Source organism: Capricornis sumatraensis, chromosome 8 (assembly GCF_032405125.1).
Source record: "Capricornis sumatraensis isolate serow.1 chromosome 8, serow.2, whole genome shotgun sequence".
Taxonomy (NCBI): domain Eukaryota; kingdom Metazoa; phylum Chordata; class Mammalia; order Artiodactyla; family Bovidae; genus Capricornis; species Capricornis sumatraensis.
This window is the reverse complement of record NC_091076.1, coordinates 69830378-69853785: the sequence shown is the minus strand read 5'-3', so window position 1 is coordinate 69853785 and position 23408 is coordinate 69830378. Positions and strand designations below refer to the sequence as shown.

Sequence of the window (23408 nt, the reverse complement as noted above, 5' to 3'; positions counted from 1 at the left end):
CGGTTTCCACACCTATCCACAGGGAGGGGAATCAAAGAAGGCCGTGGACACACAGGCAGCTGGCCGGTTATAGGCATCACGTATTTCAGGGGGTCATGTAAAGGGAGGCCCCTTGTGGAGGTACACTGACAAGATAATGAAGACACAGAGACACTCTCTGGGGACTGCGTTTGGGAGTGATCTTTTTCATCAGGGTGGGAGCATTTATGCAAGTGAGCCAGGGACCAGCCTCAAGTGAGAGGCAACATACACACATCCTGGGATCTCACTGCCCATGCCTCCATGCCTCTATCCTATGTCTGATTGATTAAATAACTGAATAACTGCATATTCTGAAGCAAAAACAGCCAGGTGTTTTGAGGTCGAGTAGATAAGATTCTAGAGGAGTCCATGAATGGCAAGGAGTAGTACCCTTTCAGGGTTGCTGGAGGAGTTAAAGGATTAATACACTTATTTGCTGCAGATACAGCCAGAATATGTGGAAGCAATTATAGGGGACCTGGTTAGAGTAAGACAGACTCCTAATTATCCCCCAAAACCCTGTCCTGGTGTCCTCTCCCCTGTCGACCTTCCCTGAGCAATGCAGTTTCCGCTTCTCCTGCTGTAGCACCCTTGCATCACTGCATGGATCACTCCATATAATTATCCATAATTATCTATTCTTTAAGCTTGTGCTCTCTGAACCCAGGGACTCTGTATCTCCCCTCAAGTAGCATTAGTTTCCCTGAACTGAACTGGCTAAAGCCAGCTAAAAACAAGAATGGTCTTGAGACATTGAAACTCATTGAAGTCGACTCCTATTTTTCATTCATTCACTCATTCAACCACTCACTCTACAAAGATCTTTTGAGCTCCTATTCATGTCTTTATTCAGTAGTCGCTCAGTCATGTCTGACTCTCCAATCCCATGGACTGTAGCTTGCCTGGCTCCTCTGCCATGGCATTCCCCAGGCAAGAATACAGGAGTGCGTAGGCCTTCCCCTCTCCAGTTTTTTTTTCCTATCTTAGGCATATCCAATTGATTAGAATCCTGCATTAATTTGGAAAATGCAGGAAGGAAATGAATGGATTGTGACAGCAATGCATTAGGATGGTGAAAACAAGGGTGGGTTTTTTTTCCCCTCCATTTTTTATTTTTTCCTAACAGTTATTACTTTTCTTTTATAATGGAACAATTCATACCATATAAGGACACTGCGTTTGAGGCACTATAATACAATGGAATTTTAAGAAAGTATCATGAAGTTAAGATATACTCTCTGTTATAAGAAAGGTTTTTTTTTCCCCTGTAGAAAAGCACTCTACCTGCCCCTCTGCCCTCCCTTACTCAGAGCTGAAGTGAGAGATATTAGCAATACCAGCATCTGACAGGTCTCTCTGTGCCAAGGGCTTTCCTTCCCTTCCAGAAACCTCAAGCTGAATGATCTGTTGGGAACACTGGCAGGACCCAGCATCACTGGCCTTCTGTAACCTGAGCATTTCCCAGCGTGTTCCATATTGTCAATATTCCCTGGCTTCCTGGACTTCTGCCATGAACTGGAAAACCAAGAGGCTGGACAGAAATGAACTGGAGTGCTCCCTGCTGAGGTGTAAAAAAAAAAAAAAAATCCCCCAGAGTACGAAAGTGAGGCAACATGGTTTAGCTAAATAAAACTTGGCTTCATAATGACCTCTTTATTGAACCCAGCACCCTGCTGATGAACCACCGTCTTGGACCTGGGACCAGGAAGAGTTGGGTTTACTGAGGATGTCCCACACAGAGTGACGTAACAGCAACATCAAGTCACTCAAAGGCCAGTCATAAATTAGCTAACTGTATAGCCAGCCAGTGACACTCCCTAGGGAAAGAAAAAAAAACTTAGGCAACAACGGCTCCCTGCAAGCCACAGGTTGGGTATAAATTCCTCTTAGCTGCCGATGTAATCACAACTTCGCAGTGAGTTGAAGACTGAGGCTCTCTAGCCCTAGAGAACTCAGTGTCACTGGTCTGAAACCTCTCAGCCACCCTTGGTGAGGGAATTGGGCAGCTATAGACGGTTCCAAAGCTCTCAGCGTGAAGATCTCCTGAGTTCTCTTGTCCAGACCCTGCATAGGCAGCGTGGCCAGCCACAAGGTGAGTTGTCTCCATTTCTGGGGAAGCTTCTGTTTTGAGAGGATTCTGTTTCTTCCTATTTGGGAAGGCTCAGAAAACTGTGGGACTTTTCTGCCTATAGAGATAAACTGGTGGAAAAAAAAAATCTAAGAAATGCCAATATGAGGTTTGGCATCTTGTTCATATTTTGTTTTCTGCCAAATTGGCTGTAGTTGCTACATTTCAAGGGAAACTTTTTGGAGAATGGGGAGTAATCTACTGAGAATTCTTTTTTACCTTGGTGATACTGTCCAGCCCTTGTAACATGCAGCTTTAGGGGAAAGGTAAGCTAAATATTATTAAGCCTATTTTATGGAAGAAAAAAATATGAGTCTTTTAAATAACTTGAGCCAGGTCACATAAGACTAGGATTTGAACCCAGATTTGGGAGGACCTAAGAGTCTTTTTTTTTTTTTTTTTAACTTATTTATTCGGCTGCAGTGGGTCTTAGTTGCAGGATACAGCGTCTATGGACTCTCTAGTTGTGGTACACGGGCTTAATGGCTCCATGGCATGCGGGATCTTAGTTCCCTGACCAGGGATTGAACTCACATCCCCTGCATTGTAAGGTGCATTATTAACCTCTGGACCACCAGGGAAGTCCCAGGCTCTAAGATTCTAAGTCCCAGTTACCAAGGGCCACATCTCACCACACTGGCTCCCAATGCTTTTTCCATGGAGATATGCAGGGGTGGGTGTGGGGATTAGAGAGGTGGAGGGGGTGGGGCAAGCCCAGACCAGAACTGGGCCTCCACTTAGGTCTTCTTCTTTGATCCTTTTTTAAAAAGAAGATCTCAAATGTTGAGAATTGAGTGCATTTTTTCCCCACAAATAATTATCCCCCACCCCCATAATAATAAAGGAGCAGGGATGTCCCTGGTAGTCCAGTGACTGGGACTCCGTGCTCCCAGCTCAGGGGATCCAAGTTTGATCCCTAGTTAGGGAACTAGATACCATATGCCAGAACTAAGAGTTCACAAGCCACAAAATAAAATATTCCATGTTCCAAAACTAAGACCCAGTGCAGCCAAATAAATAAATAAAATTAAAAAAAGGAGCAGATGGCAGCATTGATAATAACTGCAAAATCAGGAAAGATTTAGCACAGCTATGACTTGAAAGCTTTCCCCAGTGATGTACTCTGCCTGCAGGGCCAGGCAGATGGTATTCCAATGACCAGCAGGTTCCTTGCCACCTTGCTTCAGCTCAACCACGAAGCTCGCCAGGTCCCATTCAAGAGGCTCACAGGGTTTGTGCTTTGTCATTATTGTTATGTGTTCTTCCTTGAGATAGTTACGTTGCTTTGTAGAATTAAATCCATAGGATCCCCACGTACAACTCCAGAAGAGGAACAGAGGTCGCAAAACCCTGATGAAGTGGCAGTCCATGACTTATGTATGTTACCCTCTGCACTGACGCCTCAGTGTGGTGATTAATCACACCGAGAAGGCCCAGGCCGGTCACCTCTTCCCCAACCTCCCGTCACGCTCTCCCTCTCCTTCCTCAGCCTGCAGAGAAGAACCTCCAAGCTTAAATCCAGACAAACGACGTGCTTTGCAAGACCGCAGAGATGGCCTGTCCCTGGCAGTTTCTGTTCAAAATCAAATCCCAAAAGGTGGACTTGACTACGGAACTGGACATCAACAACAACGTGAAAAAAGGCCACCAGCCCCCGTCCAGGTAAGCTCTCCTCTGCTGCCTGCCGCCTCCTGCTGGTCTCCTCTGGGTTTCCATTCCACACTCTGCCCACTAGGAATTTCTCTCTGCTCCTGGCTTCTCACTGGAGGTCTGCTCTCGCCAGAGGCTTCTTTGATGTAGCTACTGTTGCACCTGACACTATGTGAAGAAGGCAGGGCCATGGCACAGTCCTGGAGGGAGCGTCTGATATGCAATACCTGACTTGAGAATGGGGGCGGGGGCAGTAGAGGCCAGTGGTTAGAACCAGGCAGCATCGTGGCCGACATCCCTTCTGAATTGCCAGTGCGCATGCTTCACTGGTGATTAGATATCTTGACTATCAACCTGGGGCAGGTTACCAGGATGTTCCCAGGTGGCTCTCGTGGTAAAGAACCAGCCTGCCAATGCTGGAGACATAAGAGATGTGGGTTTGGTCCCTGGGTCAAGACAATCCCCTGGAGGAGGGCACGGCAACCCACTCCAGTATTCTTGCCTGGAGAATCCCATGGACCCAGGGGCCTGGCGGGCTACAGTCCACGGGGTCACACACAGCTGAACATGGACATGTTAGATGAACTGTATCTAAGCCCTGTGCTGGGCCGCACTCACTGGCTCTGAGATATCTCTCACCAGCTGTGTGACTTAGGGCAGGTGAACCTCTCTGAGCCTCAGATGTTCTCATCTGCCGTCCAGGGAACCAATTCCACCCATTCTGTAGCATTTTGAGGATGAAATGGGAGTGGGAGTGTGAAAGTGTAAGTAGCTCAGTCGTGTCTGACTCTTTGCCACCCCATGGACTGTACAGCCCATCAGGGAAGCCCCGTGAGAGTGGGCGTCTAGATCTATCAGCAGTGTGCCCATAAAGAGCAGGCGCTCAAGAAACACAAGCGTTTATTATAACTTACCGAGCACTCTGGGCCAGGGGCATCTAGGGCCCATCACAGGGGCTGTCACTCAGCTGCCCTCCTCAGGGGCTCTGTGAAGTACAACTTATTGTCTCATTTTACAGTTAAGGCAACAGAAACTTTCCATACGCGTGGTGTGACTTCCTTCAAAGTCCCTTGCACCTTGTACAAGAAGCAAGCCAGAGATAGAACCAGAGAGAATTAGTGTGCCAGCCTGCCGATCAGTGGACAGGCTTCCAAAGCTAGGAGAACTCATGGCCTCGCACTCCAGGTTGAGGCTTACTCCCTCGGAAAGACAAGTCCACCTGTGATAACACCACAGTCCGAGTTAAACCAAAGCCCCTGGCTTCACAGGGCTCCGAGGGAGCCTTCCCCCTGGACTACAGTGGGCAGGGCGCCCCCTGCAGGCAGGCAGCAGGGCAACCCAGAAACGCAGCACCAGTTAGCCTGGGCTTGCATATAAACAGGCGTGCGTGTTGTTGCTCAGTTGTGTCCGACTCTTTGCAACTCCATGGACTGGAGCCTGCCAGACTCCTCTGTCCATGGAATTCTCCAGGCAAGAATACTGGAGTGGGCTGCCATTTCCTTCTCCAGATAAACAGGTGGCTTTACTACTTAATGGCAACCTTAAGCCTGGGGCCTTTGGCAAGTCCCCTGGCCTTAAGCCTCAACTGCCTCATCTGTAAGAAGGGGTAGGAATGCCTGTGTCCTGGGGGTTGTGGTAGGAGATTACGTGAGTTTTGACATGTAAACAATTGAGCCGCATGCCTGGCAGAGTCCGTGCTTCATAAACAGCATCTCTCTCAGCTGACAGCATTATAATTGCTGCAGTCAGTAGGACAAAGTTGAGCAACATCAAACAAAGTCCCCTCTAGCTACTGCACAGGAGTGGGAGGCTCGGTGTGGACGTGGAAGGGTGGGTAGACTGGGAGGAGGTGAAAAGACATAGTAAAGACATTCCAGGGAGGGGGCAGGGTGGCCAAAGCCTCAGAGACATAAGCCAGCATGACTGTGATGGGGCCCGGGGCGGGCATGGGGTTGGGCTGGGATAGGCGAGGCCAGGCTGGAGCTAGGAAGCTTGAATGTAGAGCAGGGGGGTTGGATTTTTCTCTGCTTGGAAACGGGAGCCATTGTGGATTCTTGAGCAAGGTCGTCCAGGTAGAGAGTGTGGGTTTAACTGGAGGAGAGAATGCTGGAGACCAGGCGGTCTGGGCTGTGGTGGCCAACGTGGCCAGGAGACCCAGGATGAGAACGCAGGGTTCAGTTGCCTCTAGATGTCTTCCTGGCCCTCCAGATTCAGATGCTGCAGTCTGACAGCAGTTCCACCCTCCTTCTGGGGTCTCTGAACTCCAGAGGTCTCCCTTGACTCTTCTTGGTCATTCCTGCCTTTCTTCACGTCATGACTGCAGCCCTGGCCTCCTGACCTCCCCTAACTGCAGCCCCCACATTGGCTCTGACCTCTCTCACTCCAGCTTGCCTTCTAGCAAGCCATGCTCTGGCTCTAGAGTCTTCAGTGGCTCCCCATTGCCGATCGCCCATGGAGGCTTGACTGCTGGGTTCTGTCTTATCACCCTTCCCAGACCAAGGGTCCATCCCACCTGCTCAGTCAGGCCTTCCTCACTTTCCTGTACATGGCACATTCCTCCCTTGATTCATCCAGACCCAATCCATCCCCTAATCTTTGAGATCATCTTGAATCCCCCTCCTCCCCAAATCTCTACAGTGTGGCCTATAGGCTGTGGCCTTGAATTTCAGACCCTCTAATAGCACTGACTTGTGTTTTGGGACCATTCAGGAGACCTGAGCTGTAGGTTGACCTGAAGCAAACCAGCTGACTTATCGCATCTTTTTAAGCTGGGCTAGGCTGGAAAGAAGTACTCAAATCAGATATTAGAGATGATTGGGAGAAAACACCACACATTAATTCATTTAACTCTCCCAACAATTGATGAGGAAGGAATTTTTGTTGTCCTCACATTGCAGCAATGGGAACACTGAAGGCTAGAAAGCTTAAGTACTTGTTGAGATCTCATAGTTAGCAAACAACAGAGGCAGGAGTTGAACCCAGGCAGGTTGGCTGGTGACCACTACACTGGCTGCCCTGCTTTGGGTTCTGGGCATGTTCCATCCATTAATGATAATTTGCTGAGGGCTACTCCTCTCACACCTTGCTGGGGAGACACAGGGCTGTCGGTGAAGCTCTTTTGTTTATCAATTAAGTAAATAACATATATCGCATAGCATGTCCGTGTCCGACTCTTTGTGACCCTGTGGACTGTAGCCCACCAGATTCCTCTGTCCATGGAATTTTCCTGGCAAGAATACTGGAGAGGGTTGTCATTTTCTTCTCCAGGGGATCTTCCTGACCCAGGGATCCAACCCATGTCTGTCACGTCTCCTGCATTGGCAGGAGGATTCTTTACCACTAGCGCCACCCGGGAAGCCCATTAATTGCATACACAGCAGCTAAACAGAATAGATACTGTTTAGAAAGTCCTTATTACTGTGTTGTCCTTTCTGATGGCTCAGACAGTAAATAATCTGCCCACAGTGAGGGAGCCCTGGGTTCAATCCCTGGGTCAGGAAGACCCCCTGGAGAAGGGAATGGCAACCCACTCCAGTATTCTTGCCTGGAGAATCCCACAGACAGAGGAACTTGGTGGGCTACAGTCCATGGGGTCACAAAGAGTCGGACACTACTGAGTGATTAACACTATTACTGGGACAGTAATGAGGTAGGAATTATTATTAGCCTTATATTACAAGGTTGAGTGGACTTACTTGAAATCAACATCTGGAAAGGGGAAGAGCTGAGGCTTGAACCAAGTCCAGACTCATAACTTTGACACTATACAGGCCCTCCCCGATGGCCTGGTGGGTGCTGGGCTGAGAAAGGCACAGAGGAAAGAGACCCAGTTCCCACTGCTGGCGAGAGGGCGGGGGAAAGGATACCCTTCTCACTGGCTTGGGGAAGAATACACACAAACTGGAATGTTAAAGAGCGTTATAAATTAGGGTGGGGTGGACAGAGAGGTAGACAGGGGGATGAATGGAGACCTGGGGGATGCTGGGATCCATCCCGGGAATATTGTAGGCCTGGCCTGGCTGGAGCGTGTTGGGGGTTGGGGGATGGGAATGGGGAGAGGGCTTTAGAGAGGAGGCAGGCCCAGCTGGACTTCACCCACCGGTGGGGTGGGGGTGGGGAGAATGTTCCTGGAAGAGGAAGCTGCAGTACAAAGGGGATTTTAGCGTGAAAGCAGTGGGAGCCAATTAATATGTTTTGATTTGGAAAAGTAATTTTAAAATCCATTCAGGTGTAATAAGACCCAGGACTTTGTATGTGAGTAATGGTTCTATATTTTATGAAAACAAATGATTAGGAAGTGAACATGGGGCGTTCGTGGGCCTGTGTTTTAGAGACAAAGGCAAATGTTGAGAACATCTAGGTGAAGTTAAAGGGGATTTGGGACAAAATCAATGTGGGTTGCAGTTGGCTCAGAATAAGTATGTATCCTCTTTCCACGTTAATTTGGGTTTTGGATTAAACACGCTGGAGGATGTGTAGGAAGGCTCCCGTACTCTGAGGTCGAAGGCTGCTGTCCTGCCTCTGTCTGGACCCTTGGAATTATCCGGCTCCGGTATAAGGAGCAACACACAGAGGGAGCAAGGTCCGTGGTCCCGTTGCGCCTTCCAGGTAATAAGGACCAGGAGCTTCCAAGGGACCTGAGCAAGCCCTTGGCCAGCCACACTGACTCCCACTAAAGCTCACCCCCTAGGTCTGCACTTCTTTAGGGCTTCTTTCCTGGAATCGAAATGAACATGCAGGAAAGAAATAGTACTTCCTGGGCCAGCCCTGGAAGGTGGGAGAACTTCAGCTGTGGCCCTGGGGCTCCTGTGAGGCCTTGAGCAAGAGCCTTCACTTTTCTGGGCCCTGAGCTTCCTATCAAGTGAGGATAACGATATAGAATTGCCTTCTTGAGTGGAGTTAGTAAAGGGAAGATGAAATAACGGACAGGAAAGTTTGCTTTGTAAACTATGACGCACCGTACAATGGGAGCTATTATGATGGTCATTAATGTTCCTTCATGGGGAATAACAAACCCAAGGCCGGAGTCCCAGCCCAGAGACAGTCCAGTGGCATCCATAAGGCATACCTTCCCGCGGACGCCCGCTGGAGCGGAGGCGCAGGGCGAGGGGCGCCCGGCCCGGACCAGGCAGCCGCCGGCCGAGGAGACACTGGCCCGGATCCAGGCTCGGGATGAAACCGAGTCGCTCGCTCCGCCCCGGGGCGGGGGCTGCGGGATCCGGCGGCGATAAACCGGCCAGCGCGGCGAGGCGCGGGGCGCCCTCCGAGCTGCGCCCACCGCCGGGCCATGCGCGAGGGGCTGGGCGCCGCGTGCGAGGCCGCCCGGCCCCGGCTCTGCCGGCTCCTCCGCAGGATCCTTCGGCCGCAGCCCGCCTGCCGCCTCCGCCGAGCCAGGTACTGCGCGGGCCGGGGTCCACCCTGGGAGGGAGGCTAACCCCGGTGCGCACTGAGCCTCGGCTTTCCGGGGAAAATAGGAGGGTTGGGATATTGGCTCTGTTGGATTCCGATGGGGATTTACTTAAAAGTTTTTCCTGGTGTAGAACGCATAAGGGGTTGCAACTCAGTAGCCATAAAGACCCAGAGAAACCCCACATGCACCCCTGAGAGGTGTCTGTGCGGGCTGTGTGGGTGTTTCAGCACTTGGCAGCTTTCTAGATTTTTCAACACTGGGGCTGCAACACCCGTTAGGATAGATAGGATTAAAGAGCAAGGAGGTTCTTGTTTTACAAGTAAGATCCATTTTCCAGAATGCCTCCTGCCGCACCCCACCCCTGCCCCACCACCCGTATATAGAGATGGACACCTGTGGCGAAGTTGGGACCGCAAGGGAATCAGCTCCGGAAGGAGACACCGACTGCAGCTCTGACCTCAGCGTCCTGTCACTCGAGCACCTGTGGACAGTGCTGAGTCTGAACAAGAGCCGCACTTCAGCTTTCCTTTTGATGCCAGATCCTTAGGGTCCTCTGTTCCCGTGAAGGATCAAGCAGGACCCAGCACAGCTGTGGGTTTAGCCAAATTGCATTGTCTGGATGGACACCGCAATAATTTGGCAATAGGTATCCAGAACCAAAGAGTCAGACACCGCCTAGCGACTGAGAACACCTGCATTCCAGAACCTTGATATGTTCACCCTCTGGGTGAACCCTTATCTTCCAGCAAGTAACCCACAGAAATCTGCTTACTAGGGGAGAAAGGAGACTGTGCATAGCTCGGTATATTCATGTTTCAAGTTAAAAAGAAATTTCCCAATTACGGAGGGAATTGAAGTCACTGAAGAAAGTTGGAAAAAACAGACGCGGATAAAGAAAAATTCAGATCATCTGTGATCTTATCAGTGCTAATCACTGTTAATATTTGCTAGCATTCCCCCCCACCCCAGGTTTTTTTCTATGCCTTTGTACACATACACACACTCACACGCACACAGAGCCAGCATCAGCTCAAGTATAGCGTTTGAGGCATTATTTATAATGGTGAAGAAATTGGATGCTTCCTAAAATCACCCAGCCATAGACACTAGGGTCAGACTCAATATAGTCCATTGGTAGAGTGGATTTTTAGGTAACTTTTTAGTGTGTGTGTGTGTGTGTGTGTTGCTCAGTCATGTCTGACTCAGAGGAGTCTGACCTGCCAGGCTCCTCTGTCCGTGGATTCTCTAGGCAAGAATACTAGAGTGGATAGCCGTGCCCTTCTCCAGAGGATCTTCCCGACCCAGAAATTGAACCTGGGTGTCCTGCATTGCTGGTGGATTCTTTCCCATCTGAGTCACCAGGGAAGTCCCAACATTTTAAATCGGGGGGCAATGGTTTTGCTAAGCGAACAAGGACGTTGTTTCTCAATCTAAAAGTTACTGTAGACAAGTAAGCGTCACAGGTTCTCCAGTTCTATCAGTTCAGTTCAGCCACCCAGTTGTGTCTGACTCTTCACCGCCCCATGGACCGCAGCACACCAGGCTTCCCTGTCCATCACCAACTCCCAGAGCTTGCTCAGACTCATGTTCATTGAGTCAGGGATGCCATCCAACCAGGCAGAAGTAAAGGAGAGGAAACAAGAATAAAACGGTGGAACGGGGTGGGGGGTAATGGTAAAAGCTTGAGAAGAGCAGTAAGGCATTGCCTCCCTGAGGACCCCAGCCTCAAAACATCTTCCCGCGTAAGCAGCCCCATGACGACAACTCAGTCATGGCTTACCTGTTCTGAGTGTCCAGATTTCCCTGTATTGGCTTCTTTTCTGGTGGGGCACACCAGACCAGACCAGTGGGGTAACGATAGCCAGTCACAGGGAGGGCGTGGTATAGGCCTACTGAATCACCTGAATCAGAATGAAGATGCTTTCTGATACATACTCACTTTCTCTTAAAGGGACACTGTCTCTTTATAGTTATAAATCATACAATGCAACCATATAATATATGTAGTTAATTACATAATGCTAATGTAAACGGTTGTCCCTGGTAGCTCAGAGGGTGAAGAATCTGCCTGCAATGTGGGAGACCTGGATTTGATCCCTGGGTCAGGAAGATCTCCTGGAGGAGGGCAAGGCAGCCCACTCTAGTATTCTTGCCTGGAGAATCCCCATGGACAGAGGAGCCTGGTGGGCTACCGTCCATGGGATTGCAAAGAGTCCAACACAGCTGAGTGACTGAGCACAGCGCAGCACGATGTAAACGGTCATTCAGTTCAGTTCAGTTCAGTCGCTCAGTCGTGTCCGACTCTTTGCGACCCCATGAATCGCATCACGCCAGGCCTCCCTGTCCATCACCAACTCCCGCAGTTCACTCAGACTCACGTCCATCGAGTCAGTGATGCCATCCAGCCATCTCATCCTCGGTCGTCCCCTTCTCCTCCTGCCCCCAATCCCTCCCAGCATCAGAGTCTTTTCCAATGAGTCAACTCTTCGCATGAGGTGGCCAAAGGTACTGGAGTTTCAGCTTTAGCATCATTCCTTCCAAAGAACACCCAGGGCTGATCTCCTTCAGAATGGACTGGTTGGATCTCCTTGCAGTCCAAGGGACTCTCAAGAGTCTCCTCCAACACCGCAGCTCAAAATGGTCATTACTTTTTCTAATAACAGAACAGCACACACTCATTTGTCGTTTTCTGATATCACAAGTGTGTGTAAGGTGGAAAATGAGCGACCTTTGTTGTCCTCTCTGATCACCTTTCCCCTGGGATGTGTGCGCACCCTAGAAAATACTGTAGAGAATGTGGGACACGATAAGCTTTCCTCCTGAGATGCCGCAGGGGGAGGCATGTGTGGGTGTGACTATTAGAGGGGTGCTCACACCTTCTGTTCTCTGTAGTATATGTAGGGAGAGCAATCCTAAAATCCCAAACCGGAACCAGTGGTTTCTGAGTGATTTCAGACTATTAGGGCTTTTTTCTGCTTCAAACGATAGGCTCAATTCTTCTTTTTAAAAATATTTATTTGGCTTCGCTGGGTCTTAGTGGCAACATGTGGGATCTAGTTCCCTGACCAGGGGATTGAACCCCGGGCCCCCTTGCATCGGAAGCTCAGAGTCCCAGCCACTGGACCACTAGGGAAGTCCCAAGTTAAATTCTTCTAAATCTGTTGTTTTCAAGCAAATATAACCAATATATATATTTAAAGTATCCTTATCTTCTAGAAATACTGAGGTATTTATGGATGGCATGATGTCTCAGACTTGCTTTAAAATGAGAACGAAGGCTGGGAGAGTAATGTTGAAACAGAATTGGCCGTGGGTTGATAATTGTTTAATTGGGCTGAATCTGGGTGACAGGCTTACAGGGGTTTATTACACTCTTCTCTCTAATTGTGTCTGTTTAACATTTTCCATAATCAAATTTTAGAACAAATAAATAAACCAGGATGAACCAAGTGCTTTAAAGAAAAACAGCTTAAGTGGGGTGGCGGGCAATACTGCTGGCCTGGGAGGGCAGGGTTGAAGGAGCTGCTCTCTGCCAGCTCCTCTCTGCACCTTGTTTGTGCTTGCCTTCTGAGGGAGTCATCTTCACAGAGATCCTGTGGGTCACCCTTTGGCCTGTTAACTTTGGCTCAGCTGCCCTCTTGACTCTTTGGCTTTGTTGGGGGGCAGGTGAGGGGAGAAGAAGAGGAAGGAGGAGGGTGATGGTGCGGAGGCCGCCCCCTCCGCCACGCTGGCTGGAGACCATGACGTTCGCTCCCACCCTCTAGATCTCACTCCCCGCCTTGTCAAATGAGGGCCGGCCGAGGCGACCCCGGGCTCCCTCTCTGCCCTCGGACACTCCATCTCATGAGAGCTGTTTCCTTTTGCAGTCCAGTGACACAGGATGACCCCAAACGTCACAGCCCGGGCCAGCACGGGAATGAGTCTCCCCAGCCCCTCACGGGGACGGTAAAGGTCAGTGAGTCACTCGGGTGCGGGAAGCCCCTTCCTCCCTCACCCGGACAGATGCGGGCTGGACAGCCTGGTGGACGCTGGGGTCTGGGCAGTGAGTAGAGACCCAGGGACACAGGCGGGGGCGAGGAAGAGCTTTGGGAGAGAGGCAGTGGGCCATGGTGACCAGGAGTGGAGGACCCCCAGGGGGGTGGGCATCTGGGTGACGTGTCTGTGTGGGCAGGCAGCCCTGGGAGGGAGCAGACCACTTGTGGAGTCGGAGTGAGACCCTCAGAGGTGATCCCAGACTTGGCAGCTGAGCCTCCAGGCCCAGCCCCAGTCCCTGGTCCACCGGTTCCGTCCTCCCCGCGTGCTTTGGCCCTTAGTGTTCCACAGAGGTGGGCAGAGGACTGATTTGCATATTCTCCAGTGCCTCCCTGAAGGCTGCGATCCCTTCTTCCTTGCCCCATTTTCTATTCTCAGGATTAGCGGCTGTGATGGTGACCTGTGCCATGTATGCCCCTTAATCCCTCCTGTTGTAACTCCCCTGAGAGAGCATTTGGCAGGCTCTCGGATGAGGACAGGAGCCTGGCCAGTGGCCCAGGCACCTGGAGCTCCCAGCAGACTCTGGCCCAGGTGGCCTGGCCAGCGGAAAGGGAGGAGGGCCGTGGGCTGACACCTTGACCCATGTGCCACCCACAACTCCCCGCCCACCCGAGGCCCAAGCAGGGCCTCGGGGCTGGGAGAGACCCCTGCAGTCCTGAGGTTGGAGACACTTGGAAATCCCTGTTTTTTCTGCCTCCCTCTTAGACATCTCCAGATCCCCTGGGCAAGCTGGACGCACCCCCGTCAGCCTGTCCACGGCATGTGAGGATCAAAAACTGGGGCAGTGGAGTGACTTTCCAAGACACGCTTCACCAGAAGGCCAAAGGGGTGAGCAGTCTGAGGAGCTACTTTTCTTTCTTCTTTTTGGCTTCCTCAGGTCTTAGTTGCGGTGTGTGAGACCTTTGTGATGTCATGCAGTCTCTGGTGTGGGCTCGGTAGTTGTGGCATGCAGGCTTAGTTGCCCTGTGACATGTGGGATCTTAGTTCCCTGAACAGGGATTGAAGCTGCGTCCCCTGCATTGCAAGGCAGATTCTTAACCACTAGACCACCAAGGAAGTCCCTCGAGAACAACGTTTGTCCCAAACTGGCAAAGCCATCAAGGCTGTTAATGAATCAAACAGATGGCCCCATCAGCAAACCAGACAGCCATCTGCTTGGTCAAAGGGTACTGGGAACAGAGACTCCTGTTTCTCATGAATCACAGTAGGACTAAATGATGCTCTCTGTTAGCTCCACCCCATCCCACTCTCCCAACCTCCCTCCCCCTACCCCAGAGACGATGGATAATCCAGAAGGTGAGATAAAGAATTACAGGAACACATGAATTCTTTCTCAGAGATACAGATTTCATCATTACATCGGGGAGAATTTTCTAAGAATTGCCCAAAGCTGAACTGAACTACATCATAAGTGAGCTCCCTGTCACGAAAAGGATTCAAGTGCTATTTGGTAGGGAGATTGGAGAGGGGTTCCAAGCATCCAGCGAGTAGTCGGACTAAGTGCCCTTTAAGGCTTCTTAACTTCTAGGTTTCTTATTCTAAGTCTATATGCATTCTGTGATTGTAAAGTAGGAAAGAACTGAAAATTTCAGGGCCATGAAAGCAGAATCACTTCCCACGCCTTCCAGAAATGACCTCTGTTCACCTACGAGTGTGCTTCCTTTCAGGACTTTTTCTGTGCCATCCCCTACTTCAGGATTTGCCCCTTCTCAACTCATTTTGGCTGAACAGCAGTAGTTTGTCCCCAGGAGTCGTATCAGCTTCTTTAAATGAGAAGATAGTCGAGATGTTCCCAGCATTCGAACTGTTGACTTTGCTCTGGGTCCGGGGCTGGCTGGGGACTTCCCTGGTGGCTCAGTTGTAAAGAATCCGCCTCCCAGTGCAAAAGACTCAGGAGCCTTGGGTTCGATCCCTGGCTCAGAAGACCCTCCCGGAGAAGGAGATGGGAACCCCCTCCAGTATTCTTGCCTGGAAAATCCCATAGACAGAGGACCCTGGAGGGTTCCAGTCTTTGGGGTTGCAAAAGAGTCAGACCCAACTGAGAGACTAAAGAACAACAACTAGGGCTGGCTGGGAGGCGGCCCCAGCCCACAGCCCGTGGTGTTCAGCCAGTCAGAGGAGAGGAGATATGGATGGAGGAAAAGCCTGGTCGACCCCAAGGAGGAGGTGCCGCAGAGGCAGAGAGGGGTGGTGGGGAGCTGGAACAGCCAGAGTGGAAGGAGGAGGCCAGGAGAGTTGGCCCTGGAAGAGGATGGCCATCAATGCCTGTGCTGAGGAACCGAGCGATCAGCCTCACCACCTCTTCTTTCCTTCCAGGATCTCTCTTGCAAGTCCAAGTCTTGCCTGGCATCCATCATGAACCCCAAAAGTATGACCATAGGACCCCGGGACAAGCCAACCCCCCCAGACGAGCTTCTACCTCAAGCTATCGAATTTGTCAACCAGTATTACGGCTCCTTCAAAGAGTAAGGCTCGCTTCCTTCAGCATCGCTCCCTCTCCCTCCCCTGAACTCTCTAGTTTCCTGCCATCTCCCTCTGACCCCAAACCTCTTTCCTTCCCAGATTTGCAGTGAACCCAAGGCTAAGACACAGCATTTCAGGGAAAAGACCTTGGATAGGTTCTCAAAACAGTAAGAGAAAGGAGCATGGTGGTACTGGTTGAAAATGTGGGTCAGGTGTCTAAACGTTTGAGTTTGGATTCTGCTCAACCAGTAGCTGGTTCTGTATTTTTGGGAAATCTGCTTCCCAAGTAGATCCTCTCTGCATCTCCACTTCCTCATAAGTCCAAAGCAGGGTCATGATAAAACTGTTCCTAAGATTGTTTCAAGGATTAAATACGTTTGAAACAGCATCCTGGCGCAAAGCAATGAGTTGATATGCAAAACCTTTTATTATGAAATGTTTGAGATAGAAAGGACCTCAGAGACCACCGAGCCAAGCCCTCCACCTCCAGGTGTGCACCAGGAAGCCCAGTAGCAGCTAGAGTTCAGTCCCAGCTGGAATTCAGGCTGCTTGACTTGGAGAGAGCTCTTTGTACTGTTCTCTGTTGGGATCTGTATCTCTGAGTTGCATAAACTATATGGCTCTTAATTTAAGTCCATTTATATCATTAAAATAAAACACGCAAAGGGATTATAAGACAGAAAGGCCGAGGGAATGGATTTGCTGTTTTATGGGCTGGGAGGGGAGTGTGGCTTTTACGATGCAGCCCCACAAGGCACTTTACTGTAGGAAGCGAGCCACAGAAGTACCCTGGGACCCACTGTGGCAGAAAGATTGGCTCCTGGTGATGCCACACCCCCTGGCTCTGACCTGGAGTGTGTGAGCTGGAAGGGACCTTGAGTCTATGAAAGAGGTCCTTATCTTCTGGGGCCAGTGATCCTCCAGCCTGGTTGCACAGTAGTTGCTGTTAAGGACCTTGTAAAATACTGATGCCAGGGTCCCCTGGGCAAGGGCATCAGCTTCTCAGGAAGTGGGGAGGGGGCGGACATCCTTGTTCTTTAAAAGCTCCGGAGGCAATTCTAAGTAGACTGAGAACTCCATCAGGGGTTTGCTACTGCCTGTGTCGTGTAAATAGAACCTCTGCGGAAATGCTCTGTCACTGGGAAGTCCAAGGTCCTTAGGTTTTCTGCTCGATTGTTGACTAAGAAGACTTTCAGGGTCCAGGAATTTTTTCTTTAAGATTTATTTTATTTTTGGCTGTGCTAGGTCTTCGTTGCTGCACATGGGCTTTTTCTAGTTGAGGTGAATGGGGGCTACTCCTCACTGGGGTGCGTGGGCTTCTCACTTTTGATGTGCACAGGCTCTAGGTGCTCACACTTCAGTAGTTGTGGCGTGTGGGCTCAGTAGTTGTGGCACACGAGCTTAGTTGCCCTGCAGCATGTGGGATCTTCCCAGACCAGGGCTCGAACCTGTGTCCCCCACATTGGCAGGTGGATTCTTAACCACTAGACCACCAGGGAAGCCCCCGGGAATTTTCTCAGTGGGCTTCACTGGGCCACTGTTTTGATGTGCTACGTATATTCTGGACTCTGCCTTGTACGTAGGGCTCACCACAGCTCTATGGGACTGGTACTGTGATTATCCTACCTGCTCTACAGACAGGGAAGCCAGAGCCCGTGGAGGAGATGTAACTTGTTCAAAGTCACTCGTTCTGCAGTCCCAGAGCTGGAATTTGAACTCAGGCATTTTAAGCCAGAGCCCTTGCTTTAAAACTCAATGATCTAGCATCCAGCTCTTTGATTTTGAAGGCTCAGACTTTGTGCTGGACCTAAGGGGTTCCTGCTGGTGTTTGGAAGGCAGTTGGGGGGTGGTTAGCTGGGGAAGCTACAGGGCTGCTGCTGATAGCTATTCAAATCCATTTGCTTTTCACAGAGGGAAGAAGTTTTCACAGTCACAAGTCCGTGCCTTGGTTTCCCCCAAGAGGTCTTGGGGGTGTGAGTGACAGATGGCAGCCCATTCCCACACCTGGACCAGTTCAGTCTTTTGTAGGTGGAGGATTGTATAGTCAGAAATGATAGCTTTCTGAATGTTCTGTCCAAAGCCAGTTTACTGATGCCAAAAGCCACTCCCTTTTTTTTCAGAACTAATAGGCGTCATAGCATTTTAGTGCCATAGAAATGTGACTATTTGAAAACAAAGGCGTAATGTAAAACTCTAAAGGAGTTGAGTGAAAACTTAATCTTTTCTTAAAAAGTCACATATTAACACTACCAAGTATGTTGGCAGCATCAGCGTGCTGGTAGTCACTACTGTTTCCATGCTTGGATGCAGAATGAAACATATTGCTAGAAGCTTTGTTTGCGGGTTGTGGGGGGAGGGCTGCCATTGGTGGGGCAGCCTCAACCTCACCCAGCAGGTCCTTATGCGAGGAGTGTCCTTGAAGATAAATAGCACCAAGTGTTTTGTCTTTCAGCTTTTTTCTTTAATCAAGGAAGAGTTGTCGAGACACTCTTCATCCACTGAAAGGCCATTTTGTCCTGAGCTGTCCACTCTTCTTAATCAAGAGTTCATTCCTTAAATAGTTTTGTTTGTTGCGCTTTCAGACGTCTTTGGTGCTGATTGGAAATCTCAAGGTTGCTCTGTGTGCATGTGTTTCAAAACCTTCCTGGCTGTGGGATGTTTTTACAAGCCTGAGAGGGGAGAGCAGAAGCCAGTTTGGAAATCTCACATGGGAGGGCTGGCCAAGTGGCACCGGGTTTGAGAAAGCTTGCTGTGGGGACCCTGCGATGTCGGACGACACTGTGGAGGACACCTCCTTGAACAACCCTGGGGCCCTGACGGCTGAGTCCTGAGAGCCGATCCCTGCCCGGACCTGACCAGGAAAATGTGGGCAGGCCCTCCACATCTCTGGGCTTGCGATCCACCTCCTAGGGTGAAAGGTAGAAGGTTAAGAGCCTGGGCTTGGCATCGGGGCAGCCCGAGTCTGAATCTTGGGCTTGCTTTTTATCACACGTCTGTTTCCAGGCCAGTACTTAACCTACCAGATACATCAACTATAACAAGGACACAAAAACGCCTCCGTCACAGACTCAATGGGACCCTGACTATGGGTGGTGTTGCCCAGTACTCGGCTCATTAGTGACTCTTCAGTGCAGGGGAGGAACTGACTCATCTCTTAACTAAGAGAAGGTGGATCAGTGCTCCCCTGGCCAAGAGGCAGGATGTGGCTGCAGCCTGATGGATGCTGGTCTGGGTCTTGCAAGACCATTGAAAAGCATTGCACTCTTCGCTGAGATGAGTATGACTAGAGAAAAGGTGCCTGGAAGCAAATAAGGGAGCCGGTGGGATCAGGACCAGCTATGTAACTGGCAAGACCCAGTGTGAAAATAAAAAGGTGGCTTCCTGTTCGTGAATGATTAAGAATTCAAGACAGACAGAGCAGGATGTTAAGCCCAGTGGGGCCCTGCTGAGCTTGGCGCGCTGGACGCATGCCCATGAAGCTGCCCTGGAGGGGGCGGTCTCCCTGAGCGGCATCTTGCCCTCCCGGTGTCCTCGTTCAGTTCCTGCTTCTGCGGATTGAATCAGTCTCCATTTAAAACCATCTCATTGTTGATCTTCCTGATGTCTTCCTGTCCCGCAGGGCAAAAATAGAGGAACATCTGGCCAGGGTGGAAGCGGTAACAAAGGAGATAGAAACAACAGGAACCTACCAGCTGACGGGAGATGAGCTCATCTTTGCCACCAAGCAGGCCTGGCGCAACGCCCCCCGCTGCATCGGGAGGATCCAGTGGTCGAACCTGCAGGTCGATGCCCTTAGACGGAGGAGGGAGGAGCGGGAGAGGAAGCTGGGGGGCGGGCACGCGGGCCCTGAGCTGTGTGCAGGGTCCTCACCTTCTCTCTCTCCATCCCTGCACTTGAGATGAGGGCTCACAGACACCCACCCCCCCCAGAGTCTAGACTCCAACCTCTGCACCAGGATTTCTAGCCCGTCTTTCTCCCTTGTGTTGAATCCAAGAGACTAAATGCCAGCATGAAACCAAACGGCCTTGCTAGTATTATTGCTGTGGACCTGGTTCTTCACCTTGATTGAATTCTTGTCTTTTAGAAAACATTTTCTTTATCCTAGCCTCCTAGGTCATCTTTACATTTATTGCTGGGTAACTGTGGGCTTCCTGGGTGGCTCAGTGGTAAAGAATCTGCCTGCCAATGCAGGAGATGCAGGTTCGATCCCTGGGTCAGGAAGATTCCTTGGAGGAGGAAATGGCAACCCATTCCAGTATTCTTGCCTGGGAAATCCCATGGACAGAGGATCCCGGCGGGCTACAGTCCATGGGGTCACAAAAGAGTCAGACGCAACTTAGCGCCTAAACAACAGTAGTGAAAATACTTGGACAGAAAAATAGATGAGAAATGCCAACAGCATGGGCTCTGGCTGTAATGAAATGTGCTGGAGGCCATATGTGAAATGTTTAAAGCAACTAGGCTGTGGAAATCATGGTGCTTGAGAATCCAGTTCTCTTGAGGGTTAGGTTTAGATAGGGTCTTCCAAGTCGGGGAGCGCCTGGGCTCCCCCAGGAAAGCAGAAGGAGGAAGAAGGGGCGGGGGGCGGGTGCACACCTCTGCAGGATGTTCAGGTGGTGGGGATTTGGGCTGCTCCTTCAGTCCCTCCTGACTCAGCTTCTGATCAGCCCCGCCGAGGCCTCTGTCCTCCTGGTCCTTGACGGACATGGTCTGGGTGGGCTGTGCGCAGGTCTTTGACGCCCGGAGCTGTTCCACGGCCCAGGAAATGTTCGAACACATCTGCAGACACGTGCGTTACGCCACCAACAACGGCAACATCAGGTGCGTGTGCCTATCCTGAGGCCACGGCTGGGGCCCCGCACAGCCCCCTGAGGCTTAGCCGAGAGATGCAGGCGGGTTTAAGCTCCCAGAGAGGCCAGAGAGGAAGAAAGTAGAAAGACCTTGGCTTCTTCAGGGAGTCTTCATAGTGAGCCTGCCTCCGTGAGCCTGGTGCCTCATCAGTGGTCCATTTCCTTGGTTTCTTTCTGACTTAGAGCCATTTGGAGGAGACAGGGGGGATCTTTAAGAGGTAACTTCACTCTTCAAGGTTAGGGTCCCCACTTTGTAGAGGGGATGAGAAGTGGGTTTTGCAGCTGGTGGGTCCAGTGTGGTGTTTCCCTTGGAGGTGAGGGACTTTTCATCCGTACCCACCCCAAACCGTCTCCCTTACCATCTCCCTCCCCCAACCAGGGAGGTCAAGGCCAACTCACTCAGTCACTCATTTATTTTTCTGTTCAGCAAACACTCAGTGTCTGCCTGATAGGGACCCGACACAGGGCTAGGCTTGTGGGTGGGAAGTGAGCAGGACCCTAGGGCCGAGGCTCCAGCCCACTGCAAATCTACAGCTTGCACTAGAAAGACACCCAGCTAACTCGACCCCAAAAAGAGAGGGTCCATCTGCTTAAAGGGCCGGGACAGCCTGAAGGGTGGGAAGGGCTCCCTGGAGGGGCGGTCCCTGCGCTGGTCTGCAAGGAAGGGTAGGAGCCGGGGTGGGGGGAGGAAGGAGCAGATATGTCAGGAAGTGGACAGGCTACACAGAGGCTGGCGAGAGCCTGGCATGTCTCAGGGCTGCAGGGGTTTGGTTCAGGCAGAGCGCTGGGGAGTGGGAAGATGGGAGGGGGAGGGGGACCTGTTAGGGGGGTGGTGGCTGGAAGCCCCCACCGAAGCCGGGTGGCAAACAGTACCATCCTCGTCTTGGGAAAGGTCGGCCATCACCGTGTTCCCCCAGCGGAGCGATGGGAAGCATGACTTCCGGGTCTGGAACGCCCAGCTCATCCGCTATGCCGGCTACCAGATGCCAGATGGCAGCATCAGAGGGGACCCCGCCAGCGTGGAGTTCACACAGGTACCAGACCCAGCTTTGGTGGGTGAGAGTGGAACCCAGAGCGGCCCAGGGACCGGCGTCTCCAGGCTCACTGGGCCTGTCTTGCCCCCAGCTGTGCATCGACCTCGGCTGGAAGCCCAAGTACAGCCGCTTCGACGTGTTGCCTCTAGTCCTGCAGGCTGACGGCCGCGACCCAGAGCTCTTCGAAATCCCCCCTGACCTTGTGCTTGAGGTGCCCATGGAACATCCCAGGTAAGCAGGCTGTGGGTGCTGAGCGCGTGAGTTCATGCCCCCTCCTTTCCGAAGAGAGATCGCAGTCCTCAGGACCCTCCCTGCTCCTCCCCCAAAGCCCAGCCAGCAGCAGCTTGATGCCCAGCAGGGCTGGCTTTCCAAGCCCACCACATCACCCTTGTACAGCAGCTTTGTCGGGCCTCAGACTTATGAGGAGATGCTGAAGGGGAGAGGAAAGCAATGGCTTAGGTAGACTGGGTCCTGGGAGCTTGGGAAGCGGTGACCCTGGGAGGCGGAGCCTTGAAAGGCCCTGAGATTCTCACACTGGACGCCCAGGCCTCTTTGACCTTCCTGCCGACTCTCTTAGCCATTCATCTCCTGACTGTGGTGACAGGATAAGGTGACAGTATTTCAAGAGCTCATCGGGTTCAGCCTCTGCTCCGGGGCTGAATTACAGAAATACCTCCATACGTTGACACTCACTATGTAGCAGGTATTAGGCTGGGCCATTATTTTTATCCTCTAAATATACTGAACTTAGTCCTACCTCAGGGCCTTTGCACTTGCTGTTCCCTCTGCCGGACAGGCCCTTTCTTCAGCATTTTGCAGAGTTCATTTCTTGTTAATGAGGTATTTCCATTACCTGTTCTGAGAAGCCTCTTCTGAACACCCAGTCTAGGGTAGGAACCCTTACCCTTCACCTAACATATCACTTTGTGCTTTTTTTTTTTTTTTTAATATTGATTAATTTGCACGCATCCGGTCTTAGTTGTGGTATACAGACTCTGTGTGCATGCTAAGTCGCTTCAGTCATGTCTGACTCTTTGTGACCCTATGGATGGGATTCTCCAAGCAGGAATACTGGAGTGGGTTGCTATTTCCTCCTTCAGGGCTCTTCCCAACCCAAGGACCGAACCTGCATCTCTTATGTCTCATGCATTGGCAGACAGGTTCTTTACCATTAGCGTCACTTGGGAAGCACAACGGACTCTCTCTGGTTGTGGCCCTTGGGCTTAGCAGCTCCTCAGCACATGAGGTCATAGTTATCTTACTTCCCCAACCAGGGATTCAACCTGAGTCCCCTACATTGCAGGACAGATTCTTAACCAGTGGACCGCAAGGGCAGTCCCATCACCTTGTCTTTATTTTCTCATTTATTTGTTTACCTATTTGTAGTCTGTAAGGTCGAGAATTAGGGATCTTGTCTTTCTTGTTCAGCAATATATCCCCAACACCTAGCAAGATGTCTGGCTCATAGTAGGTATTCAGTTATAAATATTTCTGGAGTGAATGAATATACAAGTAAAGGGTACTATTATCTTCACAGTAATCCCATGATTTATCTCTACTTTGCTGGTGGGGATGCTGAGGCTCAGAGAGGCTGAGTAATATCTGAAGGTCACACAGCTGATAATCAGTCAGGCAGAACTTGAACCTAGGCTTTCTGACACTGGCATCCTTAATTGCTATATTCTGTTGAGTCCTCAGCATTTAGCCCAGAGCCTGCTACTTACTTGATGCTTAATACGTTTGCTTGAATAATCTCATGAATGAATGCGTAATTAGCCACATGTTATGTCCAAGCCACCTCTCCAGGTGGGATGAACTTA

At 50.9% G+C, this 23408-nt stretch overlaps 1 protein-coding gene across 1 annotated transcript in view; it reads left to right on the top strand.

The window, feature by feature from the left end:
* The first annotated feature begins 3701 nt into the window (after nucleotides 1-3701).
* NOS2 (nitric oxide synthase 2) overlaps nucleotides 3702-23408 on the top strand; it is a 40755-nt gene continuing 21048 nt past the window's right edge. The window contains exons 1-8 of the mRNA XM_068976051.1: nucleotides 3702-3811; nucleotides 13076-13160; nucleotides 13947-14069; nucleotides 15558-15706; nucleotides 19324-19486; nucleotides 20434-20525; nucleotides 21447-21588; nucleotides 21680-21819. Of these exons, the coding sequence (XP_068832152.1) occupies nucleotides 3702-3811; nucleotides 13076-13160; nucleotides 13947-14069; nucleotides 15558-15706; nucleotides 19324-19486; nucleotides 20434-20525; nucleotides 21447-21588; nucleotides 21680-21819 (1004 nt within the window). The remainder of the gene's footprint in view (nucleotides 3812-13075; nucleotides 13161-13946; nucleotides 14070-15557; nucleotides 15707-19323; nucleotides 19487-20433; nucleotides 20526-21446; nucleotides 21589-21679; nucleotides 21820-23408) is intronic.